General features: G+C 40.9%; 1 protein-coding gene across 4 annotated transcripts; it reads left to right on the top strand.

Moving 5' to 3' along the window:
• Nucleotides 1–692: 692 nt before the first annotated feature.
• LOC127653852 (serine/threonine-protein kinase 25-like) lies at nt 693–17,749 on the top strand. 4 transcript variants are annotated; one of them, XM_052140640.1, is made up of 11 exons: nt 693–954; nt 10,274–10,504; nt 11,719–11,775; nt 13,527–13,635; nt 13,741–13,898; nt 14,109–14,294; nt 15,287–15,432; nt 15,524–15,632; nt 15,833–15,904; nt 15,977–16,113; nt 17,459–17,749. In XM_052140640.1, the coding sequence occupies exons 1-11, from the start codon at nt 925–927 to the stop codon at nt 17,496–17,498; spliced, it is 1,275 nt and encodes a 424-aa protein (XP_051996600.1). In that variant the 5' UTR covers nt 693–924; the 3' UTR covers nt 17,499–17,749. The 4 variants fall into 4 exon arrangements, with proteins under 4 accessions (XP_051996600.1, XP_051996601.1, XP_051996597.1 ...); XM_052140641.1 differs by having other exon boundaries at nt 17,342–17,749; XM_052140637.1 differs by lacking the exon at nt 693–954 and adding an exon at nt 9,992–10,131.
• Nucleotides 17,750–17,880: the final 131 nt, after the last annotated feature.

Genomic DNA, 17,880 nt, shown 5'->3' with positions numbered 1-17,880 from the left:
ATATATATATATATATATATATATATATATATATATATATATATATATATATTTTTTATTTATTTATTTTTTATTTATTTTTTTTTTTGAAAAATAAAGTTTTAGAGCATAGGCTCAGGAAGGCACAGATACCTAAAACAATTGTTTTCACCTAATTAAATAAAACAAAATCCGAAATAAATAAGAACTGTTATATTTTAGCATCTTCACCCTTTGCAGACATGTAGGCTACTCTTGACATTTTCTCAACCAACTTCTTGAGGCTTTTTAAAAAGTATTGAAGGAGTTCCCATTTATATTGGGCACATATTGGTTGCTTTGGTCCAAGTCATCAATTGCAAAAACTTTATTTTTATAAAAATGTCAGTTTTGTAATTAAATAAACTAATGTGGTGGCACAATTATGTTTTTGTCTATAAAACCTTTATTTAATTAAACCATACGCCTTCAGATCAAAAGATTTTTAAGATCATGTGAAACATTTCAGTCAAGTTTTGACCGATAGTATGTGTGTGTGTGTGTGTGTGTATATATATATATATATATATATATATATATGTCACGTAACTATGAAATCAGATACATTGTCAGAGAAAAACTACAATCTCCAGCAGCCGTCGAGCTTCAAAATTGTTTCTCGCGCGAGCGCAGAGTACTATTCTTCTGTCTTATTCGAAGTTGTGAAGCTGAATAGAGGAAATCTCCTGTGCAGTACATCAGTCAATGAGCATGGATGGACGAGAATATGGATTTATAATCCACATACCAAACAGCGCGGCAGTTTGATCCCCTTTAGGAGCAGGACTGTTTTAGAGAGCTTTGGATTGGCAAGCTGTTTCTTTGGAGGGTCCCTGTCCAAGAAGGAGAGAGAGAGGGGGGGGGGGAAATCTGTAAGCCCCGAGCCGAAGGCAGATCCATTTGGCCATGGCAAACCTTCAATACATTCGGAACCAGGTAATCCAGAGAGATGGTGATGAGATCTCTAACAGGCATTGCTTTGCATTATGATTTCACATTACAGTAGTGAAGTAAAATACTATAATTAATAATAATACATTATAATAATGATCCCTTATACTATGCTACATGCATTATGTTAGTAATATTACTTGTGTAATTATAAACTGTTCCACTTAATAACTGCTTATAATGTGCATGATATTAGTGAAGTACCAAGTTAAAAAAAAAAGACACTAATAACTGTAATACACAGTAACATTGTACTGTAATGTGAAGTCTGACATGCCCATGGTTGGAAGGGTTACTTTTGAAATGTTTTCCAATACAGATTACAGAATACATGCTGTAAAATGTAACTTGTACATATTCCATTAGATTACTCAAGGTCAGTAACGCATTCTAAATACTTTGGATTACTACTTCTTCACTGGTAGATTTTTTCACTTGTTTTGACTATAAAAACTCCAGTTTTTAGTACTGCCAGTACAGTAAGACAAAATACACATGTTAAAAATACATTAAAAACCTAAATATCTTATGCAGTGTTGTTTCTAAAACAAGAATCAAATTTATCTTGTTTTAAGGATTTTTAGATATTATAACAATAGAAAAAAATTATTATCAAGAATATGATTTTTGTCCTAATATCAAAGAAATTATGATCCATCGTGAATTTTCTTGATAAAAAAAATATGATCATGCCTGGTAACATGTGCATGTAAAATGGCTAGAAATAGCATTTTAGCTAAATCTGACAATTTACACAAGGTTTATTTCTATTTCTTTTGCTCCAAACTTACTTAAAACTTCAATCTTCTCTGTCTGCTCGTATGAATGTAACACATCATGAGGGTTATGATGCAGGCGAGGGCAAACAAGGAGTGGGATCAAAATGCGGTTTATTATAAATTAAAGTGAACACAAAGCAAACAGGAACAAATGAAATCCTCCACATGGGGAAAACAAAACTAAATCATGAAAAACATTGAGAGTACACGGAACTGGATGAACAAACAGGAAGACAGGCAACGGAGCAAAACATCAACATTCATCAAACAACGACCGACAGAGACTGAACAAACAACCAGGGTTTAAATACAGAAAGGAACAAACAAGGGAATGAGGGACACCTGGGGAAACAATCAGGGAAGGAGGAACAATCATAAAAAGAAACTACAAAAGGACTACAAAAACCAAACAGTAAACAGGAACTAAACTAAACTTCAACATAAAAGCACAAAAACAAAAAGACAACAGTGAACATGACAGAATCCCCCCTCAAAGGATCGGATTCCAGACGATCCTAAAACAAAAATGACAAAAACCCACAAAAAAACAAAATGAGGGCACCAGGGGCAAACAGACAGTCCAAGGGGGCACAAGGGGCAGACAGACAGACCAAGGGGGTACAAGGGGCAGAGAGACAGTCCAAGGGGGCACGCAGGAAGTCCAAGGGGGCACAGAGGGCAGGCAGGAAGTCCAAGGGACAGGTTCAGGGGGCCTGGGAGGTGGCCGCAGAACAGGGACAGGTTCAGGAGGCCTGGGAGGCAGCCACAGGGCAGGGACAGGTTCAGGAGGCCTGGGAGGTGGCCATAGGACAGCCATGGGGAACTCCGAGGGCGGAGCCATGGAAGACCCAGGTGGCAGAGCCATGGGTGGCTCAGGAGGTTGAACCGTAGAAGGCTCTGGATTCGGAGCCGAGGGAGACTCAGGAGGCGGAGCCAAGTGAGGCGGAACCATGGGAGGCTCAGGAGGCGGAGCCGTGGGAGGCTCAGGAGGCAGAGCCGAGGAAGGCTCGGGAGGCTCAGGAGGCGGAGCCGAGAGAGACTCAGGAGGCGGAGCCGAGGGAGGCGGAACCATGGAAAGCTCTAGAGACTCAGGGGGCGGAGCTGAGGGAGGCTCAGGAGGCAGAGCCGTAGGAGGCTCGGGGGGTGGAGCCGTAGGAGGCTCGGGGGGTGGAGCCGTAGGAGGCTCGGGAGGCGGAGCCGTAGGAGGCTCAGGAGGCGGAGGCCTGGAAGGCTCTGGAGGCGGAGCCGATGGAGGTGGCGCCGTAGGAGGTTCTAGAGGCGGAGGCCTAGAAGGCTCTGGAGGTGGAGCCGAAGGAGGTGGCTCGGGAGGCAGAGCAGAGTGAGGCTTGGTAGGCAGAGACCTGGAAGGCTCTGGAGGCGGAGCCGAGGGAGGTAGCGCCGTAGGAGGCACTAGAGATGAAGACCTGGGCTGCGTTCAGCGCAGACAAAACGTTGCACAACGTTTTTTAAACAGAAACGGTGATGCGTTGAACGCACTGTTCTGATGACGCAAGAGTTGCAACTACGGCAGCTGAGAAGGCCATTCTTTGTGTTTTTTGTGAAGAATTTTCGGAGCCTGATGAAGTCGGTATAAATATGTGTTTAATACTGCAAAATATGCCCAATGTTACAGTTACTGCACTTGCCGCCCAGAACACGAGAGAACTTCCCAATCGAGTGAAGGGATTTGTGGAAACTGAAATGGAAGCACGTCTTACCTAATTCAGACTAAAACATCTATTTAGCCTCACATACTGACTTGATTTGTAGTTCATACTGTTTTAATACCCTGTATTTTCTTTCTCATTTTTAGGAAAAGCACTTAATTACCATTGTTTATTTCTATACCAAATGTCATACACTTGCAATGAAGCTAAAAATATAGCCTAAACAACTACATCATTATGTTGATATCCTATATTTTACAATAAAACTTACGACAAACATGTCTTCTAGTATCCTCAGTTGATGCGTAAACCGAGCTGCATCGAACACATTTGTAAAATACTTTATTTGAACCCATTGTGTGAGTTCACTTTAATTCCGCGTGCTTTATATACATGTTGCTTCTGATTGGACTGCAGTTCTGACACACCCACCAAACAAGAGAAAACGCATCTCAAAACACCGGTGCACGCCGTTTCCAGGAAACATGACGTTCAACCCGGAAACCGTAGCAAAACGTTGCGCACCGTTTTGAACTTGAACGTGCCCCTGGAAGGCTCTGGAGGCGGAGCGGAGGGAGATGGCACCGTAGGAGGCTGGAGAGGCTCAGGGTGCTCGGGAGGCAGAGCCCTAGGAGACTCGGAAGGCGGAGCCGTAGGAGGCTCGGGGGGCGGAGCCCTGGAAGGCTCGGGGGCGGAGCCCTGGAAGGCTGGAGAGACTCGGGTGGGGGAGCCCTGGGAGGCTCGAGAGACTCGGGTGGGGGAGCCGTAGGAGGCTCGGGAGGCGGAGCCCTGGAAGGCTCAAGAGACTTGAGAGGCGGAGCCCTGGGAGGCTCGAGAGACTTGAGAGGCGGAGCCCTGGGAGGCTCGAGAGACTCGGGAGGCGGAGCCCTGGGAGGTTCGGGGGCGGAGCCGTGGGAGGCTCGGGAGGCGGAGCCCTGGAAGGCGGAGCCGAGGGAGGCTCGAGAGACTTGAGAGGCGGAGCCCTGGGAGGCTCGGGTGACTTGAGAGGCAGAGCCCTGGGAGACTCGAGAGGCGGAGCCCTTGAAGGCTCGAGGGGCTTGAAAGGCGGAGCCCTGGAAGGCTCGAGAGGCGCTGGCTCTGGTACGGTCATGGCTACTGGCGCTGGCTCTTGGACGGTCATGGCTACTGGCACTGGCTCAGGGATGGTCGAGGCTACAGCGCTGGCTCAGGGACTGTCGAGGCTACAGGCGCTGGCTCGCTGACCGGGGCTGACGAGGGCTCAGGCTCGCTGACCGTGGCTGGTGTGGGCGCAGGCTCGCTCACAGTGACAGGCGTGGGCGCAGGCTCGCTCACAGTGACAGGCGTGGGCGCAGGCTCGCTCACAGTGACAGGCGTGGGCCGGGAGACGGAAGTCCGTCTTCTCCTCCTCCTCCTGGCAGACGAAGTGGACCGTGCAGGCTCATTGACAGCGACAGGCATGGGGGTTGGCTCGCTGACAGGTGGGGCAGGCGTGATGGGAAGAGCCATGGGCGAATGGAAGGTCACCACTGCGGGAGGTGAGGTTGGGTCCTCCTCTGCCACGCCCACAGTGAGTGGCGAGCCGCTGACCAGCAAAGTCTCTTCCACAAAATCGCGGAGCTTCCAGCCGCGCGTCGCCGGTGGCAACAGCTCCTTGAGCGAATCGGTCAGATTAGCCCGGAAGAACACCACCAGGGAGGAGTCTGGGAAGTCGGTAGCCCACACTAGGTCCAGGAAGTTTCTAATGTGGTCCTCTACCGGGTGGCTTCCTTGCCTCAGGTTCAGGAGGCGGCAGCTTGCCTGAAGAACCGCTGGATCCATTGCGGTCGGTCGTTCTGTTATGATGCAGGCGAGGACAAACAAGGAGTGGGATCAAAATGCGGTTTATTATAAATTAAAGTGAACACAAAGCAAACAGGAACAAATGAAAACCTCCACATGGGGAAAACAAAACTAAATCATGAAAACATTGAGAGTACACGGAACTGGATGAACAAATGGGAAGACAGGCAACGGAGCAAAACATCAACATTCATCAAACAACGACCGACAGAGACTGAACAAACAACCAGGGTTTAAATACAGAAAGGACCAAACAAGGGAATGAGGGACACCTGGGGAAACAATCAGGGAAGGAGGAACAATCATAAAAAGAAACTACAAAGGACTACAAAAACCAAACAGGAAACAGGAACTAAACTAAACTTCAACATAAAAGCACAAAAACAAAAAGACAACAGTGAACATGACAATGAGAAAGTGTTTCACCGCTGTTCAAATGCACTTTGGATTGCATCATTTATATGGATAAATGTTTTCCATCTGAAAGGACTAAATATTAAATGAAACAAATGATAATAAAATGCAAAGTAATCTCTTCAGTAATCAAAATACTTTTTGAATGTAACTGTATTCTAAATATCAATTATTTAAATTGTAACTAGTGGAATACAGTTACTTATATTTTGTATTTTAAATATGTAATCCCGTTACATGTATTCTGTTACTCCCCAACCCTGCACATGTTAGATAGATAAACAGACAGACAATTCTCTTTCACTAATGATTATTTTTGGCAAAATTAAAGGTGCACTCTGTAGTTTTTCCCCATTAAAAAAGTTTTACTCCTAAAGAAATTAATTGTAATTTTGAAATATATGTATAAAATCACGACCACTCACATGAGATGAGGACTCCAGTCATATCAGTAACCTTATAAAAGGCTGTTTTATCCTACATGGTGCAGGGGCACCATGATGGGGGCTGCCATTTTAGAAACACATGACCAGCTAAATTCTACTCGCTTAATCTTAGTAACTTTCTTGTTTTTGGACACTTACACCCTTGGATTGAATTAATCATGGCTGATTGTGAATAGTGAATTTCTACAACTGCATCTGTGAATGATATCTAATGATTTTAAATGATGCTACATCCACACCACTAGGTGTCACTGTAATTCCAAGATGACACAAGCAATAAGTTACTGAGTGCAGCTTTAAGTCATAATTTTTTGGCCGATACAAATAAACTATATACACTCACCTAAAGGATTATTAGGAACACCATACTAATACTGTGTTTGGCCCCCTTTCGCCTTCAGAACTGCCTTAATTCTACGTGGCATTGATTCAGCAAGGTGCTGAAAGCATTCTTTAGAAATGTTGGCCCATATTGATAGGATAGCATCTTGCAGTTGATGGAGATTTGTGGGAATGCTCATCCAGGGCACGAAGCTCCCGTTCCACCACATCCCAAAGATGCTCTATTGGGTTGAGATCTGGTGATTGTGGGGGCCATTTTAGTACACTGAACTCATTGTCATGTTCAAGAAACCAATTTGAAATGATTCGAGCTTTGTGACATGGTGCATTATCCTGCTAGAAGTAGCCATCAGAGGATGGGTACATGGTGGCCATAAAGGGATGGACATGGTCAGAAACAATGCTCAGGTAGGCCGTGGCATTTAAACGATGCCCAATTGGCACTAAGGGGCCTAAAGTCTACCAAGAAAACATCCCCCACACATTACACCACCACCACCAGCCTGCACAGTGGTAACAAGGCATGATGGATCCATGTTCTCATTCTGTTTACGCCAAATTCTGACTCTACCATCTGAATGTCTCAACAGAAATCGAGACTCATCAGACCAGGCAACATTTTTCCAGTCTTCAACTGTCCAATTTTGGTGAGCTCTTGCAAATTGTAGCCTCTTTTTCCTATTTGTAGTGGAGATGAGTGGTACCCGGTGGGTTCTTCTGCTGTTGTAGCCCATCCGCCTCAAGGTTGTGCATGTTGTGGCTTCACAAATGCTTTGCTGCATACCTCAGTTGTAACGAGTGGTTATTTCAGGCAAAGTTGCTCTTCTATCAGCTTGAATCAGTCGGCCCATTCTCCTCTGACCTCTAGCATCAACAAGGCATTTTCGCCCACAGGACTGCCGCATACTGGATGTTTTTCCCTTTTCACACCATTCTTTGTATTCCCTAGAAATGGTTGTGCGTGAAAATCCCAGTAACTGAGCAGATTGTGAAATACTCAGACCGGCCCGTCTGGCACCAACAACCATGCCACGCTCAAAATTGCTTAAATCAGCTTTCTTTCCCATTCTGACATTCAGTTTGGAGTTCAGGAGATTGTCTTGACCAGGACCACACCCCTAAATGCATTGAAGCATCTGCCATGTGATTGGTTGATTAGATAATTGCATTAATGAGAAATTGAACAGGTGTTCCTAATAATCCTTTAGGTGAGTGTATGTATTTGAATGTATATGTATTTTTTATGGTTGATGGTCAATATCATTTAAGAACAGCATAAATTTAGCTACAGTCTAGAATTTTACATTCTGTAAGTGGCATCAGCCATCAAAACAAATGTACAGTAAAAAACGATTGCTAACTGTTTATTATTGAAAAGGCTGGCATAGAAAAGAATAAACTGTTTGAAAGGGAAAGCAATAGCTTAAGCTTTGATATTACAAAAAAAAAAGAATTGGTTTGAAATGAGTTGTTCTAGTTCTACAAACTTAAATTCATTTATCAGAGCAACTAGATAAGATCTAGCTAATTGTCTTAAAGCTGCACTACATAAGATATTTTGGTTAAAATGAACAAATTGCCAATATTGATTGAGTACATAAACAAACAGTGTTCAAAACAATGTCCTTACCTTACCCCGATTCACTTCTGTAAGCCTTTAAAAATTATTTGTATTTTGTAGCTGTTGTTTTTAATTTGGCATGAAATCGTTGGTTTATGACGTTCATCCTTGCGCCATTACATCATTTCTGCGGAATGAAGAAATGAAGTGCCGGCTGTCTCACGTTACGGCTGGAGAAACTAACTATGCTGTTCAGCTCAGTTCAGTAACCCTCACATAATTCAGGAAAGCATCATTGCTGTCTAGATGGATGTTTATCTTTTATCCGTTTGGCAAAGTTGTTTGGGTTGTTGAAGCTTATATTGCTTGTCATGCTTTTATCAAACATTAATCATGTGTTAACTTGGGCTGGGCGATAAAACGATATCGATATTTACCACGATAAAGAAATTCCACGATAATGACAATAAGCTTTTGATTTACTACGTGTCGCTAAAACACAACAGTTTGGCTTTCTCAGATTGTCTTATCACTGGGGCGGTCGAAATCCGCTCAAAGGAGAGCTTGCTCCACACCGCTGCCAATCCTACGATCCACCTTGCGAGCATGACGCTCAGCTTTTATAGACGCTCGGAATTGAAAATGCTCTCAGCTTCGCTCACAACACGCCAGTGGTAACGTAGGGTCAGACTGGATGAACTTGCTAATGCTAGCTGCCTTGCTAAAGATTAGTCTACATTGGACACCGGATTGATTCCATCCACACTGCAAGACTTCATGACAACTGTTGCACCCTCTCATCATCTCTAGTGAAGAGCGCGATTGAGCAACAGTGATGTGGACAACAGCTCTGATCTTTCTGCGCTGCAATCTTGAATAATGTTCTCTAGAACCAAACATGCACATTTCTGCTCTGTGCGTAGACTGAAGCGGCATATGAGTTAACGTGGTTTCAAAGCACCTTTTAGACCATAACGTTTTTCTCTTCTGCTCTTAATCAGCATGTTACGAGCCTTTAATAATAAACAAATCGATTTCTGTTCTAATTTTGTGAAAATGAATTAGATGTCTGAAATGGATAAAGACTAAAATTACTAGTTGGTAGACTACTCTCTCACTTTAGTGAAAATATACAAATGTTTTAAAAAACCATTTTTTAAACGTTTTCTAAATTTTGTAAGTGAACTTCAATTTTACAAATTTAATTTAATAGAATGTAATGAAATCAAGTTAAGACAAAGTTCTAGAATTGTTAAGTAAACTGAACAACCTGTATCTGCATCCAGTATCGGCCAAATCAGACTAATGCTGATAATTTACCAATATGGTCACAAATGTATCATGTGTCCCTAGTCACAGCCATTAAACAAACTGACCATTTTATAAGGAATTAACTGTTTTCTTAAGTATACAGCTAAAGTGAAATATTAGACTATGTGAGTATTTAGGTCAAAATAATTGATGCTGGCTGTTTAGTTTGAAATCCATTTAACAGGGTTATGTTTTGTTGCCCATGCTTTTGGGCGTGAAAAAAAAAATGCATGTTTTTGTATGTCATTAGGATAATTGCAGTGTAATTATGTTTTGATGAGGGATTAGAGTCTTATTGTAGGTCTTTGACCAGAGAGTGGCACACCCAACAATCACCCAGCCTGGTTTGCAGAGTAATAAAACCCATGTTTCAGGGAGATAGAAGACATAACAAGTTAAATTATCCCAGTTAAACCACTCATAACATATATCATTTTATGGGTTCTCCAGTGGTTTGGCGGTACAGAGACTATGAAAGATCAGTGGTTTGATTGCTCAGTCTTTGAACAAGTTGCAATATGTCAATCAATGCGGAAATTATATGTTGATCTGAGACCGAGAGTTGTCACTGTTATCTCTTGAACTTTGAGATTAGGAAGTGCTTGTTGTATTTTCATGAAATAGTGTCACTTTCACATGAATTGTTTAGTACGCTTTACATTATGCTACACAGAACAAGGAAGCAGAAGCTCTAAATATTTTCCTAGCAGACCGAGCGCAGAAATATGAGAAAACTGCATCAAAAACTTCAGGGGATTTCCAATAGTTCCCTGTATGGATCCTCATCGTCTCTGAACCATCAGAAGTGGAGCTATCCTCTGGTAGACCTTCCTAAACTTGTTGCTTGATAAAAGGGGGCAAAACATATTGAGTGCACTGCTTATCTTAGGAATGAATATCTTGTTATATATGTCAGGTAAGAATTTTTACATTTCTATTTGGGGTATTTTTGTGTTTTGTCAGAATCCTCATCTGAACCCTGAGGAATACTTCACCAAATTTGATCGTATTGGTAAAGGCTCTTTTGGAGAGGTCTACAAGGGCATAAACAACCACACAAAGGAGGTGGTGGCCATTAAGATTATTGACTTAGAGGAGGCAGAAGATGAGATCGAGGACATCCAGCAGGAGATCACTGTACTCAGCCAATGTGATAGCCGTTATATCACTAAATACTATGGCTCCTATCTGATGGTCTGTGGTGATTCTTTCTTTCAAATACAGTTTTAAACAATTTTATCCTAATTTAAATGTATAGTTCACCCAAATGTCACCCTTTCACCCTGTTAAGCTCTCAAAAGAACAAAAAAGCACAGTAAATGTTGTCAATTTTGGGATTAATTATTCTGGCCTACTAAGGCAAAATGCAGTAACTATGCCAGCACTGTAACTGAGAAAAAAGGCTTCACAGTTTTTTAATTGTCCAGCCAAATGTGTTGTAAACTCAGCAAAAAAAGAAACGTCCTCTCACTTTGAATTGCTTTTACTTTCAGCAAACTTAACATGTGTAAATATTTGTACGAACATGAAAAGATTCAACAACTAAGACATAAACTGAACAAGTTTCACAGACATGTGGCAAAATCAAATGTAGCAGTCAGTATCTGGTGTGGCCACCAGCTGCATTAAGTACTGCATTGCATCTCCTCCTCATGAACTGCACCAGATTTGCCAGTTCTTGCTGTGAGATGTTACCTCAATCTTCCACCAAGGCATTTGCAAGTTCCCAGACATTTCTGGGGGGAATGGCCCTAGCCCTCACCTTCCGATCCAACAGGTCCCAGACGTGCTCAATGGGATTGAGATCCGGGCTCTATGCTGGCCTTGGCAGAACAGTGACAGTCCTGCAGGAAATCATGCACAGATCGAGCAGTATGGCTGGTGGCATTGTCATGCTGGAGGGTCATGTCAGGATGAGCCTTCAGGAAGGGTACCACATGAGGGAGGAGGGTGTCTTCCCTGTAACACACAGCATTGAGATTGCCTGCAGTGACAACAAGCTCAGTCAGGTGATGCTGTGACACACTGCCCCAGACGACGATGGACCCTCCATCTCCAAATTGATCCTGCTCCAGAGTACAGGGCTCGGTGTAACGCTCATTCCTTCAAAGAAAAATGGATGTTTCTTTTTTGTTGAGTTATATGCACACATTGCAATGCATTGATTAGATACACAAATCTGAGCATTGTTGAGATAAACCTGTCAGTCACAGGACAGATCATAGTCTAATAGGCCCAATTTAATATAGTCATTCACCTAATTTTCAACTCAATTTTAAAATGTGTTGTTACTGTATCTTGCCCTTGTACAGCTGCTCTTTAAGACATTTCAGTATACTATTATAACTATATATCAGTTGAGATTATCTTTGAAACTATGTAATTCTCTGTTTTGTGTGATTTTTCAGGGGACTAAACTATGGATCATCATGGAGTATTTAGGAGGTGGATCGGCATTAGACTTAGTAAGTTGGTTGTTAGTGGGTTCTTGGAAGTGAGAAAGCACGGAACCACAAACATTACTGAAAGATCACTATCACTATATCTGATATCAGTATCAGAAATTAGGGAATATTTTTTCTTACCACATAAAGCTCCACATAAAAAGTGTGATGTCCAAATATGTCAAATGTTTCAAGTAATCAATTAATTGAAATCTGATTAATTATTGAAAATGTAACCTATATAATCAAATGTAGTATCTGTATAAACAAGTAGTATCTGTAAATAATGCACAAGATATCTTTAAAGGACAGTTCGAAGTGATGTCATTGTCCGGTTCCTGGAAAAATCATTCTTTTGAACGGTTTCTTTTTTGTTGATCCGGTTCACCAAATCAGACTGAATCATTTGAAACAGTTCACATGTCTCGAAATGAGCCAATAACAGGGAGTAATATGATCCTAGAACTGGTGATATCTGCTTTTCCTAACTCTTCTTTGCAATGAACTACTCCACATGGTTCACAAATCAACAGTGTAATGAGTCGCTTGTAACAGTTCTCGAGTCACCAGTACACTGAACTGAGAATCGCCTCTTTCAGACATATTACTGAGAACTGCTAATCAGTGAGCACCTGATAAACGTGTGAACCGAGGACTTCAATGAGGGGGCAAAACATTTCAATCTTGAGACGTAAACCAATTTTACCATAGAGTATTTGCATGCAGATTATAGCTGAAGTTGTAATGCGCTTGAACATGGTTCCTGTAAAAAAACGGAAAGTTGATCATCCGCGTTTGTATATCAGTGTCAGTATTGGGTGCTTAAAGTGCAAAATTTTAATGTAGGATGTATTGTAAGATCACTGAATGAAATACTGATGACAATAAACACCCTTATTATTATAACATAATTAAATAAAATGTATTAATCAGCCATATGCGCCTACAAATCGTTTTATTGAATGTGTTTGTGCGTGTATTCTACGACGCCGGCATATTAGCATTATGTATAGTGACGTCATTACGCGATGACGTAACTGAACTGGTGAATTGTTTTTTGAACCCATCCATCTTCTATAGCCGCTTGTCCTATGCAGGGTCACAGGTAGTGCTGGAGCCTATCCCAGCTGTCTTGGGCTGAAGGCAGGAAACACTCTGGATAGGTGTTTTTTTAAACCGGTTCATTGAAATGAACTGTCCGAAAGAACCGGTTTGCGGAAAAGAATCGGACTTCCCATCTCTTATACAGTAGCATGTTCAAAAATGAAACTTCTGTCATCACTTACCCTTATGTGGTTCCAAACCCGCATATCTCACTTTCTTCTGTAAACACAAAGGAGATTGTAGACAAAATGTTAGAGACTGACAGCCTCAGTCCCCAGTCACTTTCATTGTACGGAAAAAGAGCAGTACCTGCATTCTTCAAAATGTCTCCTTGTGTTCCAAGGAAGATAGGAAGTCATACAGGTTTGCAATGACATGAGGGGAAGTAAATGACAATAGAATTTTTATTATTAGGGGAACTATCCCTTTACCACAATGAAGACAATAACAATGAGACAGTGAATACATAAATCTGACAATAAATCAAATAATTTAGACATACCAGTATCCATTGGATATGTTTTATACAGCATTTTGAAATGGGAGTGTTGCTAAACTGATTGTTTGAATCCAATTTCTTCAACAACAACAAAAAATGCATTTAAAATAACCTAAACCCTGGTTATTTTCTGACTCTGTTTGACATCCTCTTCTCTGTTAATGGACAGCTGAAGCCAGGGACTCTGGATGAGGCATACATTGCCACCATCCTCAGAGAGATACTGAAAGGACTCTACTACCTCCACTCAGAAAAGAAGATTCACAGAGATATCAAAGGTCCGTATTTAAAACTCTCCTCTACTTTTATATTATTTGTGTTGATTATTGCTGTGAAAATTGTTAATGTTTCCATCATGATAACCTCATACCTTTTGGCTATAGCGGCCAATGTGTTGCTATCTGAACATGGTGAAGTGAAGCTGGCAGACTTCGGAGTGGCCGGCCAGTTGACAGACACACAAATTAAGAGGAACACATTTGTAGGTACACCATTTTGGATGGCACCAGAGGTTATCAAACAGTCTGCATACGACTTCAAGGTAAGAATACATCCATGTCCCGTCTGCTCTTGAGTTTGACAGTTAACAGGTATCATGTTCAAGTCTTCCACCTGAACACCTGTTAGTTAGTGAGGACTGAAGACTGCTTCTGTTATTTGATGAAAATAAGCTCAATAAAATATTCAGAGACAGACAGATGGTAAAACCACTCACTCCCATTTTTTGCCCTTTTCCTTCCCTCTGTCTCAGGCTGACATCTGGTCATTGGGTATCACAGCCATTGAGCTGGCTAAAGGAGAGCCCCCAAACTCAGAACTTCACCCCATGAGAGTCCTGTTCCTCATCCCTAAAAATAACCCCCCCACCCTGGAGGGCTCCCACAGCAAGGCCTTTAAGGACTTTGTTGAAGCTTGTCTCAATAAAGATCCACGATTTGTTAGTACCTCTGCACATTTTTTAGTCTTCAGATTAAATACAGAAGTTTGAACACACCTACTAATTCTTCATTATTACTAATGTCCACAATTTAGAATAATAGTTAAGTCATTACAACAATTAAATAACATAAATCAAAGTATAGGAAATACAGTGACTAGAAATGTTAAATCCAAATTTTAAGATGATTTATATTTCATATTGACGGTTCACCCAATAATTACAATTCTCATGATTTACTCACCCTACTGGCATCCCAGATGTGTATGATTTTCTTTCTTCTGCAGAACACAAATTATGATTTTTTTTAGAAGAATATTTCAGCACTGTGGTTCCATACAATGCAAGTGAATGGGTGCCAAAATGTTGAAGCTCTAATATACACATAAAGGGAGCATAAAAGTAATCCATATGACTCAAGTGGTTAAATGTGTGTATTCAGACATGAGATATGATAGGTTTGGGTCAATATTTGAGTCTTTTTTTTTTGTCTTAAATTCTCCTCTTTGCCAAGTAGGAGGCAATATGCATGAAGACTGTGAATGACCAAAACAGAAGAAGTGAAAGGAAAAGTACATAATATTGATCTGTTTCTCATCACACCTATCATATCCACCAGAGTCGTCTTGAGTACTTTTATGTTGCCCTTATGTGGATTTTGGCACCCATTCACTTGCATAGTATGGACCAAAAGAGCTGAGATATTCTTCTATAAATCTTCATTTGTGTTCAGCAGATGAAAGAAAGTCATACACATCTGGAATGTCATGAGGGTGAGTACAAGATGAGGAATGCATGTTTGGTTGAAATTTTGCTACATATCCAGATACCTTTTATAATAGAAACTCTTGCAAAAATTTCTTTAAAACCATGCTAGCTGTGCGCTTGGCTCTTACTCTTAGCATTTAGTGTAAACGTTAATTAAACTTTGAAACGTGACAGACAGGGTAATTTAAATTTTTGTGCATTGACATCCTGTTTGTGTCCAACAGAGACCAACAGCCAAAGAGCTGCTTAAACACAAATTCATCACCCGCTACACCAAGAAAACCTCATACCTGGCTGAGCTCATTGATCGATACCGTCGCTGGAAGTCAGAGGGTCACGGAGACAAATCAAGCTCTGACGACTCTGACATGTATGTGTTTGGTCCACATTCCTGCTTGAGCAAGCAGTGTTACCTGTAAAATCAATGTACATTATATTTACTATGAGTTTTTTTCAATCAGGGAAGGAGAGGAGGATGACAGGGACCAGTGTCCCATGTGGACTTTCCCCACTGTACGGCAAAATTCTTTGAAGAAGTTACAGAGAGGCCTCAATCATTCAGACAATAAGGTAATATGTGTATTAAGGCAATCAGTTACATATTATACAACATTTAGTTCCAGACCAACACAACAGCACTCGCTTGATATGGGTTAGTAAGCTTTGACAAAGCTATTGGTTTATGTTGAATCGTGGCATTACAAAGCTAATGGTTGTCCAATGAGTTTCAAAGCAAGTGATCTTCCTGGTAACTCCATTTTCTATAACAGACAACAGATGTAATGAAGAGGCAGCCAAAATCACCGTCCCTGACCACTTACATTACGCCCATCTTCAGAGAGGTAACTGGTTTGAACATGTACTTGTTGTCAATGAGCCTCCAGTCACTGCAGTCTGATATGTTGTGTACCCAGCTGAAAGAGAAGCGACGTGTAAGTGGTAGTGGCGAGTGTGCGCTGGAGGAGCTGGAAAATGCATTGAACCTCGCTGAAGAGTCCAACCCTGGAATCTCTGACCGATTACTCTATCACGTCATGGAGAGAGTGTGCAGGTAGGATTTACAATACAAATGCAGTGTTTTAAAGGAATGTTCCGGGTTCAATACAAGTTAAGCTCAGTCAACGGCATTTGTGATATAATGCTGATTATCACAAAATATAACTTCTCGTTCTTCTTACAAAAAGCGAAAAAGGATGTTCATTTGGCCAAGCCATAAACATTAAAATACAAATTTCATAAGTATAGGGACAGCATTTTTATGCCACGTTAAAATAAAAATCAGTGATCGATAATTAAGTCGTAATGTTTTGAGAATAAAGGCACAATTGTATAATATAATAATTCTTATTTTGAGAACAAGTCGTAAGGAAATTAACATCAAAGTGATGTTGTGGACAACAGCAAAGGGGAGCGTCGGGGTACTAATAATAAATCCGTGTTGATGCGCCAAAAGACCAAAAATGTATTTATTGGTAAATCCTAAAGTATGATTGAACTAAATCCTCCACATCTGTTTGTTTCTGGCATTAATGAAGCTGCTGGCTCTTCTGTTCTATGGTTGTGATAGTGACGCACTTGTGATTTTTTTTTTCTTTCAAATTATTTCTACTTTATTCATGCAATATACTGTACTACTTTATTCTCAGAAAATGCCACAACCTAATTCGTAATTTTGACTTTCTCAAAATATTATGACTTTAACATCAAAATGCTACGACTTTATTCTCATTAAACGCATTTTACGAGATTATTCTCGAAACCTTTTGACTGTATTCTTGTAATACTATGACTTTATTTCATATTTCCACAAGACAAACATTATAGTTAAAATTATTTTATTGGGATAAAATCGCTTACTAACCTTATCTGTGTAAAGTTATATATTTAATATTACATCTTCGTTGTCAGGACATCGCAATGCTGGTAAACCCTGTAGTCACTGTAAGCTTTTTGAAATCGCACTAAAACCATGTTAATGTTTACGTATTTTAGCTATACTTTGGAAACAGTGAGTATTTAAAGTTTATGTACTGGCCCCATTCACTTTCATTGTAAGTGCCTTACTGTAACCAGCCATTTTATTTATTTATTTTTGCTATTTTTAAATAAACAATGGGGAAGAGTCTAAGTAATACTTTGTTATAATAAACAGTATGCCGCAAATGGTGTCGATTGAGCTGAACTCTAATTGAACCCAGAACATTCCTTTTAAGGTCTCATCCAAATGACTGTACATACAGTATTTGATTGTATTTAATTAAACTTTCTTACTGTGCCAGTTTTTCAGGTGATACAGATTCTATGCTATAAGATATTGTACTGCACTGTGGCAGTTGCATGCGGTACTGAATCTTCTGCAGCGGTGAACTGAGACTTGCTTTGTCTCGAACTCGCAGGTTTACACTCAATGGAAACGGCACGCCTTCGATGCATTGAGGTCCGTCTGACTGCTCCCAGGTCAGCCTTTCCCAATGGAAAGACTAAATTGATCCCTCCCCACTCCCATTTCCCTCCTCCTGAGCCAGTGCTCTATGCCCACCTGCTAGTGACCACCATTCTTTCCATTAAAGCTTATATGATGGGGGATTTTTAAGGTTCCCTTTAGAGCTTTGAAATGTAGAATATGAATGACAAACTAAGTTTGTGTATTCCATAAAATGATAAAGTACATTTAACTACAATAAATAACCTACAACAATAAAAGAAGAAATTGAGTGTTACTTCCTGGCTACCTTTCTGAAAGAAAACCAGACTAATTTGGTTTATGGTGTTTAACTGGTTAATCTGATCTCCCAGTCTGGCCAAGCTAATCTTTAGC

The sequence above is a fragment of the Xyrauchen texanus genome, chromosome 13 (assembly GCF_025860055.1).
Source record: "Xyrauchen texanus isolate HMW12.3.18 chromosome 13, RBS_HiC_50CHRs, whole genome shotgun sequence".
Taxonomy (NCBI): domain Eukaryota; kingdom Metazoa; phylum Chordata; class Actinopteri; order Cypriniformes; family Catostomidae; genus Xyrauchen; species Xyrauchen texanus.
The sequence above is the reverse complement of the archived record's forward strand: the minus strand, read 5'-3'. Positions and strand labels throughout refer to the sequence as shown.

Excerpts from the sequence above, each read along its gene's own strand:
- LOC127653852 (XM_052140637.1), top strand. The coding sequence starts at position 10,036 with ATGAGAAAACTGCATCAAAAACTTCAGGGGATTTCCAATAGTTCCCTG. Across the intron at positions 11,776-13,526 it reads GTGGATCGGCATTAGACTTA|CTGAAGCCAGGGACTCTGGA; the intron begins GTAAGTTGGTTG and ends GTTAATGGACAG. Across the intron at positions 13,899-14,108 it reads AGTCTGCATACGACTTCAAG|GCTGACATCTGGTCATTGGG; the intron begins GTAAGAATACAT and ends CCTCTGTCTCAG.